Here is a 21591-nt window from a genome sequence, read left to right as displayed (position 1 = left end):
AAAAAAAAAAAAAAAAAAAAAAAAAAAAAAAAAAAAGTTCTGTTAATTTATTGCTCTGTACTTCACAATATATATTTCATTTAACCTCCAAGCAGCCATAAGCTTCATCATCCCTGATTTCCAGAAGAGGCAAAACATTAGAGAACTAAGTAACTTGGCCAAAGTGACACAGGCAGCAGAGGCTGGAAACCTGGTTTAAACCAAGTCCCCTTACTAAATTGCCCTTAACTTATCACAGTGTTGCTCAGCAACATGCACAATGCTAAGCTCAGCATCAGGGTACGAAAGGGCTATTAGGGTCTCGGGCCCCAGCAATTCTTGCTCTAGCTGATACCTTTATATACAGAGCCCAGGATGGGGCCAGATGAGACTTGAAAACCCGTGGGTCTCGGTTGTGGCATTGCTGAAAGACGGTCTGACCAGAGAAAAAGGTAAATATCTTCCTAGAGGAGGAATGATACAGGTGTGTTCACAATTGGGGTAGGGCATTAAAAGAGGGAAAAAGTATTGGAAAATAAAATTACAGTCTCCTACTAAGGAGGCTAAATTTTATTCTTTGCACAATGAGAACTCTTTTTCTTGCTCTTTTTGAGCAAGAAAATGATGGGAGGAAGAATGTCTTTAGTGTTCTTGCAAACTTAACCTAGCAGGAAAGAAGGCAGAGGGGGAAGCAAATTGGTCTGCAGTAGTTTAAGTGGACACAGAAATGGCTCTGAGAGGTAACAGCGATGAGAAAGAGCGAAGACGGAAATATAAATGGATGGAAACCCAAGCTTGTGTCCTATGGATAACTGTTTTAATATTGTCTGAACAGTGCACTAGGGAGTAAACAGGATCCCTGATGCGGTCATAGCAGACCAGAGCACTGCAAGCTCATGGTGAGCAACCAGGGAACCTGTGACAGTCAAACTCTTGTTTGTTAAACCAACAGTGGAATCAGCCAAGCACACGCCGGGTGTAGTGAGCATTTGCAAATGTGGATGGAGCCTTTGGAGATTTTAACTGGTTTGGTGGCTGAACAGCCAAGAGAATGATGAAAAAGAGAAGCCTAGAAAAAGCTAGGGCTTTAAGGACACTGGAGCTGCATACATGTGATTTTTCTCCTTTAGTTTGGTGGAATTTGACTACCTTTATATAGTACATTTGGAAACCAAAGTCTACGAACTATAGGAACTAAGAGCAATCTGCTGTAGTGTCAGAATAGTAATACCTAAGAATTCTTTGAATCTCTATAGCATGCCTATTGATGATTTTCTCCACCTTTCTCCTTGAGATTTCACATTGAAACATAGCACTGGTATCATTTTTAACAAAACCAAGCTCATAATTGAATATTTTCTCAGTTTAGGCTTTTGCCAGCATAGTATCTTTTAAAGGAAAACTCAAAATTTGGCCGTAGGACCATCAAGAGTTTCCACTTTTTCACAGAGAAACAAACCAAAAAAATTATAAATGCCCTGCATTACTGCTTCTTGGGGCAATTCAATGAGACTCATGATTATCTTTTTAATTTTGATTTAATTTGAAACTCTTAAACTAGGGTATGACTGATACCTTTGAGAGTTAGCTAAACTGTCACTTCTTTTCTTTTCAAGATATTAGCAACAGTTTTGCCAACGTGTGATGTATATTTCCAGCAAGAAGGGAATTATTTCAGAATTGATAAAGGAAATATAGTACTGGAGAAAGATCAGAGGCAAAGCATTCATGCTGACGAGCAGAATGAGGTAAGGCATTTATTCACAGCCATCGTCACAGGCTGTAAATGAAAAATATGATCATGCACGCAGAAATAGGCCTGGCCCTGGTGAGTGTCCAGTCAGTGTAAGCTTTTATTACCCTCATGAATGGAAACAGAAGAAAGAAAGAACCAGGCAGGAAAAAATTACAGCCTTTTGGGGAGACTTCAAAGCATTACTCCTCTTTAAAACAATGAGTTCTAGAACGCTGGTGTGTGGAGAGTCACAGAGTCAGGCACTGTGACCTGGCACTTGTCACTTGAGTGAGGCAGACCTGAGGAGCAGCCTTCTCCACGCTTAGTTAATGCCATGGATGACGGCGCTCTGAGAAACCCCACTCCTCCGCGCCTCCTGACGCTTGCCTGACATGGCCACTTCTGTTACTACTTTGGAAAACTTCTGCTCATCCCTTCTGAACTGCCCCTTCTGATTTCTCTTTCTCTAATGTTCCCTGACATCTGGACATAATTAATTTCTTCCACCCCTGGGGCCCCATTCGTCAGTCTGTTCCAAGCTGCCGATCGTGCCTGTTAGTAAACAGGTCATGGAGTCCATTGCATGGGTTGGTTGAGAACAATTGAAGAATACATAAGGTCTTAATACTTTTTTGCGAAAATGTTATTTCCGGTGTGTGTGTGTGTGTCTGTGACATTGTCTTAGGTTGGATTATCTGGAAGTGGAGAACACATCAGTTCAGGTCTCTGTGTTTTAATGAGAGACTTTTCATCAATAATCTGTGTGATGAGGGAAGTGAGCGGGAGAGGGAAAGTGAGGCAGGGTTGGGGTCTGAGAGAAGTCTGGCCTTGGCCTGATGCCCCAGGGAAGCACAGGCCACACAGCAGGGTTGTCTCCTCGCTCAGGCCTGCCGTCATATTCCCACATCAGCCGGGCGTGGCTGTGACGGGAACCTCTCAGGTGCGGCACCTCCCATCAGCCAAGGATGCGTCTCAAGGGAAGGGGGCAGCTGTGACCCACACAGGAGCTGGCAGAGGACTGTGGCAGCCTAGGAACGGGACGTGGCCGCATGCCAGCAGCAGCCACTAAAGCCCATTGGGGGCTGCTCGGATCACATGCGGGGCCTCTTGCTCAACGGAGAGGAAGTTCTCAGATACAAAGCTTTTTCCTTTCTTTCATGGCCTTTCTTTCAAGTCGTCATAGTGTTTTTATATGCTAGTCAATGTCATTCTAAGACACATTAAACTTTTAAATTATTAGTGTGAATTATACCACTCATCTTTGTATCATGCAATGCAGTTTTACCTGCAATTACAAAATTAGCCAATTTGTAGTCATACATACATATGTATTTCATTCTGCCCAGAACAGCAGGGGGAAAAATGGACCTGACTGACTGTGTTCCACTTCTTGCTGTGTGTTCCACAGCACTCTGGACCTTCAGCCTGCTGGGAGGAAGGAAGGACTGGAAGGAAAGGAAACATGGATTGCTAATTCCTCTTTCCTGCCGGTCGTCACTTCCAGTGGAAGTAACCGGCTCATCCTGGGCAATAACAAGAAGAAGGTTATGATGGGTTCCTCGGTTGTTTGCGTTTCTTTCTTAGGTTGCCTTGGCTTCATTCTTCATTCAAAGCAAACTCTGGCTCAGACGGAAAGCTGGGCCTCCTGGAGCTAACAGCACCTTCGCTTAGTCAGAGACGTAACCCACTTACCTTGTACCTAACTTGAGTCTCATTGAATTCCCATGCCAAGTCGGTCCACTGGAGTTCCGTGCCTAGCGTCACCATCTATATCACATGCAAGTGGAGCAACAAGGAAGCAGACATGCTTGTCACTCAGCTCTCTTCTGAGCCTGTGCCTGCTCCACTGTCCCAAGAAATTTCACTAGAAAACTACTTCGAAGATAAAAATTATCATTTCCGGGTAGTGACTGTAAAGTGTTAAACCAAGTATGAGGCCCTTCTCAGTGTGGGGCTCTGTGCAGCTACGCAGGATGTGTGACAGAGAGCTGGCCCTGCCCCTTTGCTTCTCACATTAAGTGTATTCCACAGAGGCACAGGTCCTCCAGAATTCAGACTCGTCCCAATTCCTTGGGAATTTTGCAAGAGGAGATTCGTGGAACAAACCATAGCTTCTAGCTCCTGCATCTGGGATATCTCTGCTACCAATGTCTCTTTCCCTTTTCTCCACACATTCTAGGCTCCCTCACCACAGATAGTACTTCTGGGTGAGATGGCTCGGAATCTCATCCCTCAGAGGTGTGCCCTGGTTACCGTTTATTAAGTGACCCACATCTTCCCCTACTCTAACCAGAGAACTGCGATGATATTTTGAGCATGTGGTTATCAGCATCAGCTCAGATCCTCTGTCTACCAGCACTGAAAGGTACGGGCATATTCCCTTCCCAATAGTCAGTTACTCTAGTAAATAACCATAGATTTCTTTGAGAAATAAGTAAGAGAATCACACTTGCCATGGTGTTGAAGAATCCTTCCTCATGAGAACCTGGCCCCTTATTTAGTCAGTGGCTTCTGGGACTGAGAAGTGAATCAGGTCCAGAAACTTGGCAGAGAACTGTGTCTTTCCACGGGCATAGCTGACTTCAGACTTTTACTGATTTATACTTGCTCCCTTTCAGTTATATATATTAAATAATACTTCTTGACTGTTCATCTGTCTTGCTCCTAGGAGCCCTACGTTCTGTTATTTCATCTCCACTGAAGATTCCTGTGAGTCAGGCTCCCTTATCTTCCATTGCAGCCTTGCTGCCTGTTCTAATTATACCATCGTGCTTTTGAAGGTTAAGCGTTACCATCCAGCCCCTGATAGTCTAGGATCCTGTCAGGCACATTGTTAACAAAGAACTCACCTTACGAGTCCACAAAGAAGAGTTCATCTGCAGCGTCTCTAAGACACTGGTGTGCCCCTGGCTCGTTCATGCTTTACTGTTTTGATAAACGGAGTCTTCTGGCTCCCCGTCAGGAATATAGTTAGCTGGTGGGTTTTCCAGTCTTGCATCTTAGATCCAATCTGGCATGCCTACTTCTTTGAGTCTTGTATAACTTTCTCCATAGTCTGCTACAGCAGTTCTGGCATCTCTGCTGCATTTGTTCTGGCCCACAGCTTTTGCTAAGCTTTCAGTAGCTACTCCAGTGACATATCCATCTCCCAGGGCCCTTGCCAGGCTGTTAAATCCTAGGTCCCAGGCGACTTCCAATCAACAAACTCTGCCTCATCCAGCTTCCTATTCTGCTTCTGATCAATATTCAGGTCCATGTTCAGCCCGTCTCTCCAGTTGCTCATGGTCCATGTCAGCCAGGGCCTGAAGCTCCCTTGGTTATAATACCTCTTCCAAAGATCCAGTAGTTTCCTTCTCCAAGCTTGCAGAGACTTGACCCTAATCATCATGTTGGCAGTCAGGGGACAGGCAGATCCTGAGGAAGACGTGTGTCCTGGCGGTTTCTGCATTGTCACAGGTGTGCGGGGGTGGAGTAGTGAGGCTCTATCTTTCAATAAGGGTGGGGGGTTCCTCCTAAGAGCTCCGAGGAGAGCCTGAGGGTTCAAGTTCTTGTGTGTAACAGCCCATGTCTCTAGGTCCTGCCTCTCCCATGACTTTAGCATGGGGAACTTACCTAGCCTGAGAATTCAGCCTTCTCTGACATTCAGTGATTATGTCTTTGGACAGGTCACCAGTTCTTCCTGCCTTCCAGCTAAAAACGAGTCTCTTAAATACGCCCCCAAGAAGACCCTCTGATCCTCACCAGTATGTTGCTTTATACTGGAGATTGAATGTTCTGGGCGTGTCAGTTTCCCTCATCGTAGGTGTTCAACAACAGCCACCCTTTCCACATCCTGTCTAGTTACTGTGTCTCCCATGTCTCTTAATTCCACAAATTCTGCTCAAGTCAGAGCTCCCCTCCCTTTTATCCTGTCCCAGATCCCTGTACCCTTCTTCCTGCCAGAGACCTTCCATAGCGCTACACACCAGGGTCCTCATTGGCAACTGAGCCTCCAGAGTGAGGGGCAGCTGTGAGCTATGAGTAGTGACTGGGCAGTGGGTGTACCAGTGGGCACAGGGCATCAAGGGTGCACCTGCAGGGTCTTTGACTCTGCTAGGGTAGTTTTTAAAGGTTTGGGAAGCATTACATGGGGCGAGTCTATGTGCACCTCCGTCTATTAGAACCTAACCTGGTGGCACAGTTTTTATTGATATTTCTGTCCCCAGTAGTGCAAGACTCTGACCTCCCCTGTGGCCCAGGCTCAGTCTGTTCATCTTTGCATTACACACTCCGGGGCTGCCAGTAAATTGTTAGTACGCAAACATTTATCAAATGAAGGGCGTTTGGGGACGATCTCAGATTGAACTCCGGACTAAATACTTGGAGCATTATTCTGTTGGCAGTTTGGAAGAGTTGGAAATGCTTTCTTGGCAGCGGTGTGTAATGTGTATCGAACCAGAGAGAGAGAGAGGGAGGGAGAGAGAGAGATAAAAGAGAGAGAGAGGAGAATCGCCAAGAGCCATTGCAGCAACAACATAGGTTAAAAGAAACACGAGGCAGAGTTTGAGTAGAGCCTGGGAATGTGGAGAGGCAGGTGCAAAAGTAATTAAACCATACTATCTACAGAGCCAGATGGCCTCGGGCTGACAGCCACTGTAGGGACCTGCGGGGATTCTGACCAATCAAGTGCATGGCGAGTCGTGTACTTATACGCCCTCGAGAAGATAGAAGAGCGTTTCTCATGTTTTTTGGAAGAAATGTCTAGAGAAAAAAATTCATATGGGTTTTCTCAGTGTCGTGCACAATTAGACAAAATCTCTAAAGTGGATGGGGGAGAATCTTTTTCCTCCACAGTTTTGCCAGAACTCCACAATTATATCTGAGAAAAACCAAGATCGTCGATACAGAATTTGCTCGGTTCATTAGCACATAGGATACTTACAATGAAAGTGGCTTCCACTGACACTGCTTTTAAGCCAGTTGCGCTGTGAAGTGACATGTGCTTCAGAGCTGCAGCCTCCACACTTATTCTCAGCTGCACTCTGGACTGTGTCCTGGTTGGAATAATTTACCCATGTCATAGATGGACCATGTACACACCCGCAAATTCTTTCGCCTCTGAACTTTCCAGGCCTTGACTACAGGGAAAGATATTTACATTCCCCTTGGTGACTCTTGGCCAGGTGCCGCGGGTTCACATTGTTTTCCGAGACCCTGTTCCTGGGAAGCCAGTTTCATGGACCGGATCTGGATTTGCCAAGGTTCTCCCTGGGGCCGGCTTGAGATTTGCTGTCGACAACATTCCTTTTCCCACGGATTTCACCGTCTCCGTCCGCTACGAAACTCAGGTACCCTTAACTCCCGCTTTATGACGGCGGGAAACAGAGAAATACGTTCTCAGCCTTTTCCATTGCAGCCCTGCTAGACTAGGGACTTCATAAATGATGCACAGAAGTAGGACAACTGGAGAGCACAGTCATTAAGGGGACTCCCTACACGTAGTGAAGCGACACCGTGAGCTGTCTGCTCTGCTGTCCATGCGGTGAAGCTGCAGTTGGAGTTACACGTGTGAAGGACCAGTTTGAAGAGGTGGTGAATGCGTGCTTGTGTACGAACAACTAAAGTAACACAAATCCTACCCTCCTGAGACCTTTTCTCTAAAACTTTAGTAAATCAAACACCCGTGTAGAGACTCAGACTTAGAGGGAACGCAGCAGAAGCATTTATTTGCATTTAGACCTAGGCCTGCAACAAGAGACTAAAAGCACACGGCCCCTTCCGCCCCCTTCTACAGGCTACCCACCCCTAAAGCCCTTGAGAAATAGCTGAAGCAGAATGGTAATCAGAAACCAAAGTTAGAAAAATACTTGATCCAGAGCAGTAGTTTCTAACCTTTTCTCCAGTAATCTGAAACCCACCATTTCCCTTGAAAACTTGTACGTGGGGGGAGGGGGGCGTGGTTGTAGCGGCTCCCGGGCCCCTCTGGGGGCCCCATTATGGAAGTGCTCGCTGCGCGTCACAGGACCACTTTGCATTACTCACCCACTTTGCATTGCTGCTGCCCACTTTGAAACTCTTGATAGCACGTAATTCTCCACTTTTCACTTACAAAGGAAAACCGAGAACGCCAATGATCATCGATCTGGTGAAAACCAGTACAAAAAAAGAAATATTTGTCTTTATTCATAGAATATATGTCTGACAACTTTAAGAAATTTTCCAAATTGTGAGGCTTCCAAAATACAGCTAGTTATATTTCTCACACACACATACCTCTCTCTCTCTCTCTCCCTCTTTTACATATAGTCTTTTGTGAAGGTTTTCAAATTTTCTTTGTTCTTTGATCCAGCGCCCTACTGAATTAAATCATTTCAAGACAGGACTTAAAAAGTAGACCTGTCCAGAAGGTTAGGTTTTCTTCCAGGCCCATGAGCCTGTAGCAGGGACCAGTGTTCTTTCTGTTTGGATCACAGTACAGACACCAGAGAGCTGGGCGAGTGAGCCACTCAGACGTCTTCCAGCTCCAAAACTCAATTTTCCAAGTGGGATGTGGGTTGCAAATTCAGTTCCACACACTGTCCATTAGGCATACAAGTCTGTGCACAAAAAGCCTTGCTGCTTTCTCATGGTGATCTGCTTTGATGTCGTGCCTGTCTAGTCTGCAGCTGACTGGGCTGTCCGGGTGGTGGTCACGCCCCCAGGAGGGAGCTGCTCCTGCGCACACAAGACTCCATGGCCCAAGCCTCTAACCTTTGCCTTACCAGCAGGTGCCAGGTATGTGTGGAACCCAATCTCCAACACTGAAGGCACGTTAGAATGTGGTTCCTATATCAGTAATAATGTGTGCCTGGAACTACATGGGAGAAGAGTGGTTCTGGAGGAGATTATCCTGCTTAGCACACAATTTCTGTGTGTTATACTGTACTTTGTATTTAATATTACATTTAACCCTCAGCTATTCACTGAGGTAGATTGTACCTTCATCTGATGAAGAGGAAATTGAGATGAAGAATACTCAAATTGTCCAAGTCTCAGCTCCAGTGTATAGCAGAACCAGGGTCCTAGCCCTGCTTCCTGAACCTAAACTTGAATGTTCCTTATCCATTGCCTGGAGGGTTTGGAAATGTGACCAAGTGAAGTGCTACAAGAATTAAGAGTGAAATACTCAGTTGAGTACCCTCAACTGAGAGCCACTAGGAAAACTAATTTTTAAGCCACTGATTTTGTCTTATCAAAGATTGTGGCAAAATTAAACAGAGACCCTCTTGGCATGATAGATATGAAGGAAATCTGACCCAGACTCTCTCCAGGGAGGTTAGGTCAACCCACAGCAAATAGTTCCTGAGACTTTGCTGTGTGCCACAGTCCTGGGGACGAACTGAACAGGATCTAAGTGTGAATTTACTGTCCCACCAACCCACCGGTGCTGGTGTGACATGGACCTTGTCTTAGCCCCATGGTGGAGCCCCTTTCCAGCACAAGTAGAATGCTACCAAATACTGTGGTTACCTAGGTGATATAAATGTACTTTTATCGGGGGCGTTTTGCTATCTCCCTCAACACAGAGTCGCGCTGCTTCCCACACCTGTCTGCTTAGAGCCAGGCATGCGGTATTCCATCGATGTCTATTTTTCTCAGTCTCTGGAAGGAAAGTTCCACACTCACTCCCATATCCTGGTGGATTCTGTAAGTATCTTGGCTTGTGGGTGCTTTCTTCCCAACTGGGCTCCATTATAATCTACCTGCTGGCTCTGACGTCTTTTGAAAAATATAAATGTACCTATTGAAGCATGAAAGTCACCTAATAGCCACTGCACATTGTACAGGACTGTATGTCTCAGTAATCAAGTGCCTTACATGTCATTATTTAATTCTCACCACAGCCCTGTGAGGTAACTGTTAGCATTATTTCACAAATGGAGAAACTGAGGCACGGGGTCACACAGCTAGTCAGTGAGGAGTCAGGAATGGGAACTGCAATGCCTGGTCCAGATATATGAGCCAGTACAGCATGCAGTTTGGAGAAGAAATCCCACCACTTCAGTTCTCACCAGTATATGATTCCCATCTTGTGCACGCTATGCTTTTAGACCATTCGTGATGAGAGTCCTCACACAATTATGTGCATAGATTTTTCAGCTCCCTGTTGCCTCATAAGCAGTTTCTGATGGTACTTCTGTAGCCTTCTTAACATTTTTAGGGACCACACATAATATTCTGAGTGACTTCTTTTAGCATCCATCTCCCACATCTTACTGTCAGGCTTACTCCCTGCAGGCTTTCCACTGTGCAGAGTTTGGGCACTGAGCACATTTATTTATTTTAATGCACTGCCCTCTGTTATGGTTTAGATCTAGATTGTCCCCCTTTTGGCATGAGGCAGGGCTTGTGGAAGGTAACTGGACCGTGGAGATCTCTCCATGCATCGGTGGGTGTACCGTTGGGTCCTAGTCCGTGGTTGGAAGAGGTGGGTTGCTAGGAGCAAGATCTGGAAAGATGTATCTCCTTCCCTGGCTCCTCCTTTCTCTCTCTGCTTCCTGATGCCACGATTGAGCCCTTTTGCTTCACCAAGCTTCTGTAATTCTGTCTCTGCCTTAGAGTCAGCTAACCAAGGACTAAAACTGTGAGCCCAAATAAAACTCTCTCTTCTTCTAAATTGTGGGTATCAGGCATTTTGTCCTAGCGATGGGAAAGTGACTAAGACATTCTATTCTCAGTTGTGTAAATAGCTTCTATTTTTATGCATACTTTAAATGTTTTTAAGTATATTCCTACTTTAACCAAGGTCTTATGGCTTTTGAAGCAATTTTTCAAATTCTTTTCTGGAAGGTATTCTCCAATTAATTTTCAGGATTCTCAGTAATAGAGTACTGGTTTCATCCCCTTTCAGCAGATTTTTATAGAATCACATGGAATTTTTTGACGTAATTTTGTGGATAGAAATCAAATCTCTGTTAAAATTGCATTTATGAATATTTGTGAAGCAGAAGGCAAGGGAAGGGAAGGGAAAGGAAGAGAAGTAAAGGAGATGGAAGGAAGGGAAGGGAAGGAGAGAGCTAGCCATGGAATTTTAATTTCACAAGAACAATGAATAAGTTTTAGTGACTATGTCCTAAACATTTTCCTCAAGTACTGCGTGAGACATACTTAGATGAAAAATGCCTCATCATTTCCCCCAGAATTCAGCTTTAATTTGGTGATATCGCCTGGAGACCATGCCCTAGTGAGGTAAGAGTCCACCATACTCTGATGGAAACGGAAAGTAGAAATGAATTTAAGTGAGAACGATAAACTGTCATGCTTTCCCTTGCTTAGAATTCACCTTCGCTGAGAAGCTGTAAATAGAACTGTGCTTATGAACCAGCCTATGAGTAAGAAAAGGAAGAAAACCAAATCGAACAGATTTAATTCAGGGACAAAAATGCTAAAACTTATGCTCCAGGGAGTGGAAATAAAGGGAAAGGAAAAGCCTAATGAAATTCTAGATCATTAAGGGATGCAGAAGGATAATCATGAAACTCATGTAATAAGAGCCAAGATACTCCATATCATTTTTTCTATGCTTTAAATTTTGAAAATTCCAAAGATGATCACTTGATGCTATTTTGAATGCATTGATTCAAATTCTCTCTGTACTGAATGTAACCACATCAGGTGTTGTGCTGGCTTTGGGACATGGAATATGGTTCTCAACCTCAAAGAATTCTCTTCAATACAGAAGACAGACATGTAAATGAAATTATTGCTGTGGTGCTTGATAGTGGTGCTTACTTTCAAATTATTCAAATAAATGAATAAATTTTTTCAAATAAGTGAACAATTTGAAAGTAATTTTAAAATACGTCCATTTTACCCATTTGCAAGCTCTCATTCTCTTAGATATGGCCATACTCTGAAATGTGAATGAAATCAAGAGAACACCCTCATCTTTGAAAACTGTCAGAAACCTCAGAAGCAGACCTGGACCCATGTTTTAGGCCATCCCCCCGAGAGCTGAAGCCGAGACCGGCCCCAGGTGCATGTGATTTGTAGCAGGTACATCCCTGGGGAAAGGGGAACAGGGAAATAAGAAAATGGAGCAAGGAATAGAGCAAAGGTGTGGTCCCACTGAAGCTCTGGTCCATTCCCACAGGGGCTCCAGGACGTGAACTGCATCCTAGAACTGAATCCTTGGTGACTGGCACACCACCACTGCCACCAGCCCCCGTGAGCACGTGTCCCAGACATGGTGGCTGAGTGCTCTTTTGTGGAGAAGACAGCTGTGAGCCTTTAGGAGCTAGTGCCACCACAGCGGGAAGGTGGGGCCAAAGAGGATGCAGGCTGGGTACCAAAGGTGTCCCCAGTAGCCCCGTGGGAATAATTTATATTGTATTACTACAGATTAATGCATTTAAGGCCACACTAACAATTTTGCTGCTCCGGGAGGATACTTAACTCTCTGAGACTTGGCCATTTCAAAATTCATTCTTCTCAGCCAGATTATTTTCTGCATCAAAGTCCATCTAATATCAAGAAGACCAAGTAAAGTTTCTGTTCAGCCCTGGGTGCTCCTTGGCACAAGTGCCATTTGTTTAGCGAATATAGTGAGACCCTCAAAATTCATTTTCAGATGCCCAGATTCCGCATTTGCCTCCATGAAACTGTGTTTAGATTCAAAAGTATATTAGGCATTCTAGACTATAAAACTGCCATTCTCCTTTCCAAACCCTGAAATGGACTACTCTTTGGGAGCACAAAGTCTTTAGACGTTTCTGGAAGGACTGAGTCACACAACTACAAAATCCTATAGCTTACATGATCTCTTGCCAGCTGGTCCATCTACCCAGTTGCAAGAATGACCAAGTCTATACCAGCTCAGACCTGAGCTGTCACTCATCTCTGGTCAGCTCCCTTATCCCCCCTCCTATACCATCTAGCTGTCTTCTGCATCTCTTTCCACCTGATTTGTGTTTGGAGAAGACAGGGACATTTTAGCATATATATATAATTTAGAAGATATATTAAGAAATGTAAATGGACTTCTTTAAGGAAGAGCGTTTTGTGAAGCAGTTAGTACGAATTAGACCCAGGGGTAGGAAGAGGCATGAATGAAATATCTACCTCCCTGCCACCCGAGGCTCCCGTCTCCAGTGGACACGCAATCAGCAGGCAGCAACAGCATGGGGCGAGAGGAGTTCAGAATTATAGCAAGGCAGTGCCCTGAAGAAAACGTGGTATGTAGTAGTCCTTTACCTCATCTGACCCAACCTTCTGCTGTTAGCTTTCTGCTACTATAACAAAATGCCTGAGATAATCTACTCATAAAGAAGAAAGAAGTATTTGGGCTCACATCTGTGCAGGTTTCACTCCATGGTCAGTTGGGCCCATTGCTTTTGAGCCTGTGGCAAGGCAGCACCTCACAGCAGGGAGCCGTGGTGGAGCACAGCTGCTCACGTCGTGACCAGGACAAAAGACAGGGCAAGGGAGGGGCTGGGGTCCCGCTACCCACTTTGAGGATCCATCCCCAGGACTAGAAAACCTCCTACGAGGCCTCACCTCTTCGCGTTCCCACCACCTCTCAGTAGTGCTACTCCAGAGAATAAGCCTGGGCCCAGGGGGACACAAAGACCCAGACTATAGCATTCCCTTTTTTATTACAGGAATTTTCTGACATTCTTAGCATAGAATCACAGACATGAGACACGATGGGCAAGTGTGTTGGAAACACGTTGGCATGTTTAGAAACCACGGACTTGGTCTCTCAGTCCAGACAGTTACAGACAGGGCGTTCTCCATAGATGTTCACCGGAACATTCAATGCCTGCAGGGGGCATGAAGTCATTTTCTGTTTTACAAGCATGTCTAGTACTTCTGACCCCCGTCCACTGAATGCCAGTCACACACCACACCCAGTCGCTGTGGCCTCTAAAAGTACTCCAGGGAGTTTCCAGAAAGCTCCCGGCGGGTATGGAGTGCCTCCCTTTTTGAGAACCATGGGGCAGAGAGGATGGGAGTGAGGGTAACAGTACGAAGAGATGAAATTTAGGTTTTATCCAGTGGTGGTGGAAAGACACTGAAAAGTTTAAAGGAAGGGATGACCTAAACCACATTTAAAAGGATCGCTAGGACCAAAGGGTAGAAAATTGATCGAAAGCTGGGGCATCCATCGGGAGGCCACTGTAGTAATCTGGGGAAGTGGCAGGGGAATGAAGAGCAGTAACTGCATCCCGGAGACATTGAAGAGGCGGCATCGAGAAGACTCATGGTGACCGATGTGTGGGGGGTGCAGGAGGAGCCATGTGGGTGACAAAGAAGCAAGGGTCAAGATGACCTTGTTTTCTTCACTGAGCCTGGCAGACAGTGGCACTGCTTAGCGAGAGTAGCGCAGAAAGAGATGCAGGCCCGAGACCTATTTGGTTTGCAGTGCCCAGGAACGAGCAGGAGCCTCACAGATCCGGAACTGCACCTAGGAAGTGGGTGTGCAGGAGGAGGGGCTGAAGAGAGAGCCTCGAAGAGCCCAGCTCTTGGTTAGGACACCCAGGGCTGAGAGCCCACCCAAGGGGGTGGCAGAGAACAATTAGGGAAAGCCAGAGATGGCTGAAGTTAGGGGCCAGGAAAGCTGGTCTTGGTATGGACAAAGCAAAGAGCAGGTCTGGGATTGTAATGGGGCCACTGGTCCAGTCGCCTTACCTGAGCTGCAGACGAAAACCACCCTTGATGCTGCTTTTAACACCAGGTGTTCAAAAGGACCAACGGATGTGGTCAGTGTGCTTTAGCAGCACACTCTACCACATTACCCAGCATCATTAATCTGTATTTAAAATAATAGCAGGCATAACAGGCTCTTCTTTAGAAACAGAACCGAATATGCTTTCACACATAAAAGTTGAGAAATTCTCCTAATGGTGCATTTGTCCCTGTAAATAGCTCTATGGCCTATGCTAGTAGCTCCCAAAGCATATCTGTGAAACACTGGTTTTATAACGTGAGTGAATATTGTTTGGATATAGGACCAAGTCATTAAATAACTGTGGAAATAACTCAATAAATAATATAGCTCAATAAATACTAAAAATATCTTTCTTACTAGATGTGGTGGCAGATGGCAGATACTAATAATCCCAGCACTTGGGAAGCTGAGGCAGGAGGATCACCATGAGTTCAAGGCCAGACTGAACTGTATAGTCAGACCCTCACTGTATCAAAAAAACAAAAAAGAAAAAAAAGTGTCCTTCTTGTGGGACTTTTGGGAGCCTCTAATGTGTTAATCTACCCAGTTCCTCTCCCAGAAGATTGTATAGGCTGGTGTAGAACTCCACTGTTTACACCTAACTGGAAAACTTACAGCAGAATTTTAAGGAGTCAGAGTCTATTTTCCCACTATGTGAAGCTCTGTCAAAACTGTAATTTCTTAATTTACCGCAAGTAAACCACTTAAAGTCTTTCAAATCTAAGACAAATATATTAGCATGTAAAAAATAATGTTGATGGCAATAAAAAGACAAAGCCAGGCCAGGATGTAACTCAGTGGCTCCATGCCAGCCTCACAAATGCAAGGTTCTGAGTTAGATCCCTGGTGCCCCAAACGAGATAACTCTGCCATAATTCATTAAATGTAAATATCTAGCTGAAGATTTCTTAAACTGAGCGTCGTAAAATCTTCAGGCCTGGACAATTTAAAGGAGTGCACCAAGTCTCTTTTGAATCATTATTCTCAGAGTTAAGTTTCTTTAATATAACAAGAATCTTGGACAGTGGACAGTTGGAACATACGTCTTCTTTTCCCGTTATTTCAAAAGCTCGGCCTTATTCCCCAAAGCGGTTCCTTAGAGGCGTCCTGCAGCCAGCAGGCCATGGCGGAGGATCAACTGAGCAGCTGTGTTGAAGCCGCCGCGGAAGTGGGGCCTCGGGCGCTCCCCGCGGCGTGTGATCGGCTGGTCACCAGCATCTCGGCCAAGCTGCACGATGGCGCGCTGGGTGAGCATCTCCCTAGGGCCCAGAGCTGCTCGCAGGCCTTTCGGAGCATCAGTGAATCGATGGATTTTAGCACCCGCTCTAGGAGCAACCCCAACCCCTCCACCCACGCTGCCCAGAGCGATCAGATCAGAATCAGAGATCCCCCTCCATGCAAACAGTGCTGGTCTGCCGGAGCCGTGGTCCTAAATATTCACTGCAAATCCTTGAGTTTTAGGGCTGGAAAGAGCTCTGACCAATTCCTTTCATCCCCAAACTTTCATTTAGTAAATTAGGGGTTTGGAGTCCAAAAACACTACGTCCCTGGTTCCTCTCACTTAGCCGAAGAGGGTTTCTCAGCCTCAGCTCCGCTGACCCTGTGAGCTGGGTGGCTGCCTGTGAACGTGTGTGTGTGTGTGTGTGTGAGTGTGTGTGTGTGTTCATCCACGTCCCTACCCGTCCCTTGACACCAGGGTCGCCCTCCCTAATTGCGATGCTCAAAAATGTCTCCAAACTTTGTCAGATGTTCCCTAGGGGGCCGAATTGCCCCCCGACACACACCAGTGCTGAGGAGTGGCGACTACAATAAGCCTGGGCTTCCAGAGTCCTGGCAAATGCTTTCTCCTTTAGGGCAGGGCTGTGGATTCAGTGTTCCCACCATCTCACAGAATAAGTGGACCAGGGGAAGTAAAAACTTGTAGATGTGATAAAAAATTATGATGAATGTTAACTTTTTTTTCTTTTTTTTTTTGGTACCGGGGATTGAACTCGGGTCCTTGCGCTTACAGGGCAGGCCACCAAACCGCTGAGATAAGTCCCCGGCCCTATTTTTTTTTTGGGGGGGGGATGTTAACTTTTTAAACTTTTGTTACAGTTAAAGATCCATTGCCATTAAAGCCTCTCAAAATACTCCCCCTCCACTGCGAACACACTGATCTCAGCATTTTGCCACTTTCTGGAGCAGTTCTGGAAGGCCTTTTTCGTAATTACCTTTTAGTTGCAGTGCCATGGCTCCCTCCACGTCCTGAATTGATTTGAAACATTTACCTTCCTTTGTCATTTTGACCTTGGGGAAGAGCCAGAAATCTCCCAGTGCCAGACCTGGTGAACAGGGGGATAGGACACACTGCAACGTTTTCATGAGCCTGCCTTTCCGTTGGATATACTCAACAGCAGCATTTACGACATTTCAAAACAAATTTTATCTTTTTAAAATGTTTTTGGTACCGGGGATTGAGCTCAGGACCTTGCGCTTGAGAGGCAGGTGCGGTGCCACTGGGCTAAATCTGCAGCCCATTTTTTGACATCTTGTGAAGACAGTCATGAAAGGGGACTTCTAGAACTACTTCAGAAAGTAGCAAGAATCATGCATAAGTGTGTTTTAAATGAGGGGAGTCTCTGAGGGGGATTAATGGCCGTGTGTCACCTACTGTAATATTTTTTTTTAATTTAAGCATTCACTGTATATTTTGATCATGCCTCGTAGGACATCAAGAACTGAAGGAATAACATCGGTTGTAACATTTGCCTTCAGATCATTGTTTAAAACAATTCATTTTAAGCTTTTCATTAACTTTTCAAGTAATGTTTATTGAGCACTTACAACATGCCACACAATATTCTAAATAATACACAAGATTACTGCCTTTGATCTGTACCACAATCCCACAGAATAAATCCTACATTATCCCTGCCTGCCAACAGTTCAGGCCGTTGAAGATTAGAGAGGCAGCAAATGAAGAAGGTACCTAAAGCTACAGGGGACACCTCCCTCACCTCTGCCTCCTGACTTTCTTCCTGCAGCCTGCAAGTGCCACCCCCAGGGTGCGGTTGGGTCCCACTGCAGCCCCCTGGGAGGCCAGTGCCAATGCAAACTCCACGTGGCTGGGCGCTGCTGTGACAGGTGCTCTGTGGGGAGCTATGGTTTGGGACATCACGGCTATCACCGTACGTAGCAAAAACTAGGAGGGGAAATGTGTTCGTTCACAACCTTGGTGTTTTGAGAGCAGGCAAAGGCGGGGGAACTTGACCACACTATTCTAGTCTATCTACGCAAATAAAGTGTGCTGGAAGATTTCCTACCACACTTCAGTCCTTCACTGGCCGATTGCAGTGTGTAGAGATCTCTATTAGGAGCTACAAGTCATGAACAGAACGAGGCCTATGCTTCTGGGAGTTTGCATCCGCATTAAATGGTCTGTAGCCCAGGTAACGCTGGCAACGCCGAGAAAGCAGTTGATCATGCACACAGGCATTATGATCCAGCCTGTGAGCTCAGGCGGGAGAGGTTAGAACAGCCATGAGACTGGGAAATCAAGGAAGGGATGCTGCTGTCGCCCTAAGTAAGACTTCCCCACTCAGGATGCTACCATGCTGAGGCTGGGCTTCAAACAGCCTTGCAGCTCATTTTCTATCCACCCTCTACTGACGGCTCAGATAGAGGTTCAGCCATGGTTGGTGATTCAGCTCCCATGGCCGCCATGTTTGGGATGTGTAGTTCCTATTCTCCATGGAAACCATCAGTGAGAACATTGCTCCCCACAGAAAGCTACGTCAGGGTCCATGAAACCTGCTGTACATTAATTCTCCTTTCCAGCAGGGAAATGTATCTTTTGAACCCTGGTGCAGAGAGGTGGTCCCCTTCCTGGTTGCTGCTTGGGTATAGCTGCTTCCCTAACACACAGCGAGTGGTCCTGCACTGCTTTCTTTTTTAAAATTAGGAAATGCTTGAGACACACAGAGGGATCTACAAAGGAGCAAATGCTTCTCCCATTCCATGTGGTCTTCACTAACATCACATAGCCAATGGACCTAAAATTCAAATCCCCAAGCCCAACTGCAAAAATGCACACTTTTTGTTGTTGTTTATTTGCTTGCTTTTTTTTTTTTTTTTTTTTCCACTACCGGGGATTGAGCCCAGGACTTTTACACTGAGCTACATCACCCGCTCCTTTTTTTCTGAGACAGGGTCTTGCTAAGTCACTAAGTTGCCCAGGTTGGGCTTGAACTTTGAATTTTCCTGCTTCATTCTCCCACAGTGCTGGGATTACAGGCACCTGGTTTAGGATTACGGGAATGCCCCAATTCCCTGGATCTTATATTTTTACAAATTTCAATTCTACTCTGACTCCTAAGATGTACAAAAGTTTAAGTCATCAAAATTATGTTGCTTGTCCAGTTCCTGTGTACAAACAGCAATGTTTTAAGAACCAGTTGTGCACAACCTGTGGTTTATTAAAAGAATCAGTAAGTCATTATTTACCTAGTATTCATTCTATACCGGGATTTGTTCTAAGCACACGGTAAATTTACTTTATCCACCTTGGCTGGAACAAGCAATGCACTGCAACCCTCCCACTGCTGCGCCACTTGATCCACCCCAGCAGAGTTCTCTGTGCTTTATCCAGCATGCAACTGCCATCCTCAAGGCTCAGAGAACATGGTGTGTGACCAAATAACCGGTCAGTGCCCCTGCCAGGGAGAGGTGGCCGGCTGCCACTGCGATCAGTGTCTGGCAGGCTACTTTGGATTTCCCAGCTGTCACCCTTGCCCTTGTAATGGGTTTGCTGAACTTTGCGATCCAGAGACAAGGTCGTGCTTCGAATGCAGGGGCTTTACAACCGGAAGAAACTGTGAAAGGTGTGGAATTCACGTGCACTTTAATTTTTAGATCTTTACAGTTTTATTCTGATGTCTCAATGGAAGACTCAACAGTATGTGTGGAACAACTAGCATGGATGCAGAAAGTCACAGTTCCATCACCCTCTAAAATCATCTTGTGAGCCGAAAATGATTCAGTGAATGATACATTTTCCTGGCCCATTACTTTTGTATGTCTTAAAGGTGACATGTAAATCATAAAGCTCAATGACTCTACCAAGAGGTTTTCACTATAAAACAAAAATTCTTTCACAGAGAAAAGTAAGCATCTTCTAAAACATCAAGCTTTGAAAGTCACGTTGTCTTAAAGCATAGCAAATCCATGTTGACTAACATATGAGATTTTCCCAGGAACACTTGGTAAAAGGAAATTGCCTTGACAGGTGTGTCGATGGTTACTATGGAAACCCTTCTTTAGGACAGTCCTGTCGTCCTTGCCAGTGTCCAGATGTTCCCTCGAGCAATCAGTACTTTGCCCATTCGTGTCATCAGAATCCCGGGAGCTCAGATATAACCTGCAGCTGTCTGCTGGGTTATACAGGTACGGCCAGTCACGTGTTCATAATGTACCTGCAGGCACACGTGAGTGGAGCAGAGCCTGTTAAGGAAAGGAGGCATAATTTGCTGACATGCTGTCTTCCAGAAGGAAGAATGTGATTGACATTCACTCAATTCCACTGAGCTGCAATTGTTTTTAAATACTGTTTTAGAAAAACAGACCAAATGAGATCACATCACATTACTTTATTTAAAATATAACCATCACATGCTAAATAAGACATATAGATACACATATATGGCTGAATAGTGTATATATTATATATAATACATTATATAAAAATTTTAAAGTACAAATTTAGTTAGCCAAAAGTTTTCCATGTATTATTCCAAGTAATCAGTTTAACTGATAATTTGCAGATACAGCTAATTTTTTCAGTGTCTTGAAGCATTACTTTGGGTATTATGCAGATACTGTGTAAGCTTTGGTTCCAAATTTATGTATACTGCTCCATTACAAAATTTATTTTAAAAAGCTTAAGGGTGAGTATGAATATATAACACAAATAAGAAAACTTACAAAGTCCACTTGATTCTGTCCCACTTAGAAAACATGGTAATATTATTTTCTTTGATGATATTTATCGTCTTCATAACAAATAATGTGCTTGATTTTTCTTGATTGTTACATCTGGGGTTACATGTGGCTTTAGCTGATTCTTCTGCTTCTCTAAGCACGGTTGGGCTTGATGGCAGTTTTTAAGACTGAGACTATCTTAGGGCTTACAGCATTTCTGGGTGGTGGAACCGAAACGTAAAGAGAAGACCCACGGTTGGGGCACCCGGGCACAGTTACCTGGGGGTGTTGGAGAGAAAGACGGGGAGTCCACACAGGGCTCGGTAGATGCACCCCGAGGGCTCACGCGTGGAAAGGTGCTCCTGCCCGCCTTCACTCCTGACACCTCTCTCGGGCTGTTGCTGTTTGTCACATTCCCTTTGCTGTCACAGCTCACCTCTAGGTGCTCCGGAGGACAGGGGCTGAGCAGACTCGGGTCCTGGAACGCAGGCGAGTAACTGCGGTTGTACAAGGACCTACGAGTCCTGTGCCCCCAACTCTTTAGCTTTTGAAGAAAGACCAAAGCCCATTCTTCACAAAGACATTTTAGCTCTGAAAAACCTTTTTTGTTCCCTAACTGAATAATAAATAAAAGTTTATGTTTTGTTTAATTTACGGTATTTTCCCTTACTCTCCCTCAAATATGTCTTACGTTATCCCTAGTGCAGCTCAATCCCTCAGTTCCCGTCTGTTCCCCCCACCCCCGCGCTCATACTCATCTCATCCCTTTTGCAGGTACTCAGTGTGGGGAATGCGCCCCTGGTTTCTATGGTAATCCACAAGTTCCTGGGGCCCCTTGCCAGCCGTGTGTCTGCAACAACAACATAGACGTAACTGACCCAGAGTCCGGCAGCCGGGTGACAGGCCACTGCCTTCAATGTCTGCACAATACCCAGGGCCCAAACGGCCAGCTCTGCAAACCAGGTCACTTCGGCTCCGCCCTCAATCAGACCTGCAAAAGTAAGTCTGCAAAGCTCGGGGAAGAGACCCGGAGCAGCTAATGAGAATGGGGTCAGCGCACCCAGGCTCGCTTCCCTCGGGCAGACCCTGCAGCAAAGCCGCGCTGCTTGCTGCACTGCAGAGCTCGGTCCTGAGCCTGTGGGCAGGAATGCGGGTTCTCAGGGGTGGGTACGCTCCTGTCAGTTTCCCTTTTGTGGCTGTTGCTTCTGCTGCTGCTGCTGCTGCTGCTGCT

The 21591-nt window shown here is 45.5% G+C and overlaps 1 protein-coding gene across 1 annotated transcript in view; it reads left to right on the top strand.

The window, feature by feature from the left end:
• Lamb4 (laminin subunit beta 4) overlaps positions 1–21591 on the top strand; it is an 89514-nt gene that overhangs the window by 37193 nt on the left and 30730 nt on the right. Inside the window, 8 exon segments of the mRNA XM_033755909.1 lie at positions 6867–7041; positions 8352–8467; positions 9259–9379; positions 15472–15649; positions 17429–17572; positions 19033–19264; positions 19669–19826; positions 21135–21359. Coding sequence (XP_033611800.1) covers positions 6867–7041; positions 8352–8467; positions 9259–9379; positions 15472–15649; positions 17429–17572; positions 19033–19264; positions 19669–19826; positions 21135–21359 — 1349 coding nt within the window.

Source organism: Fukomys damarensis, unplaced genomic scaffold (assembly GCF_012274545.1).
Source record: "Fukomys damarensis isolate Sample0158 unplaced genomic scaffold, DMR_v1.0_HiC HiC_scaffold_4, whole genome shotgun sequence".
In the NCBI taxonomy this organism is placed as follows: domain Eukaryota; kingdom Metazoa; phylum Chordata; class Mammalia; order Rodentia; family Bathyergidae; genus Fukomys; species Fukomys damarensis.
Note: the sequence above shows the minus strand (reverse complement) of the source record. Positions and strands in the feature narration are given on the sequence as shown.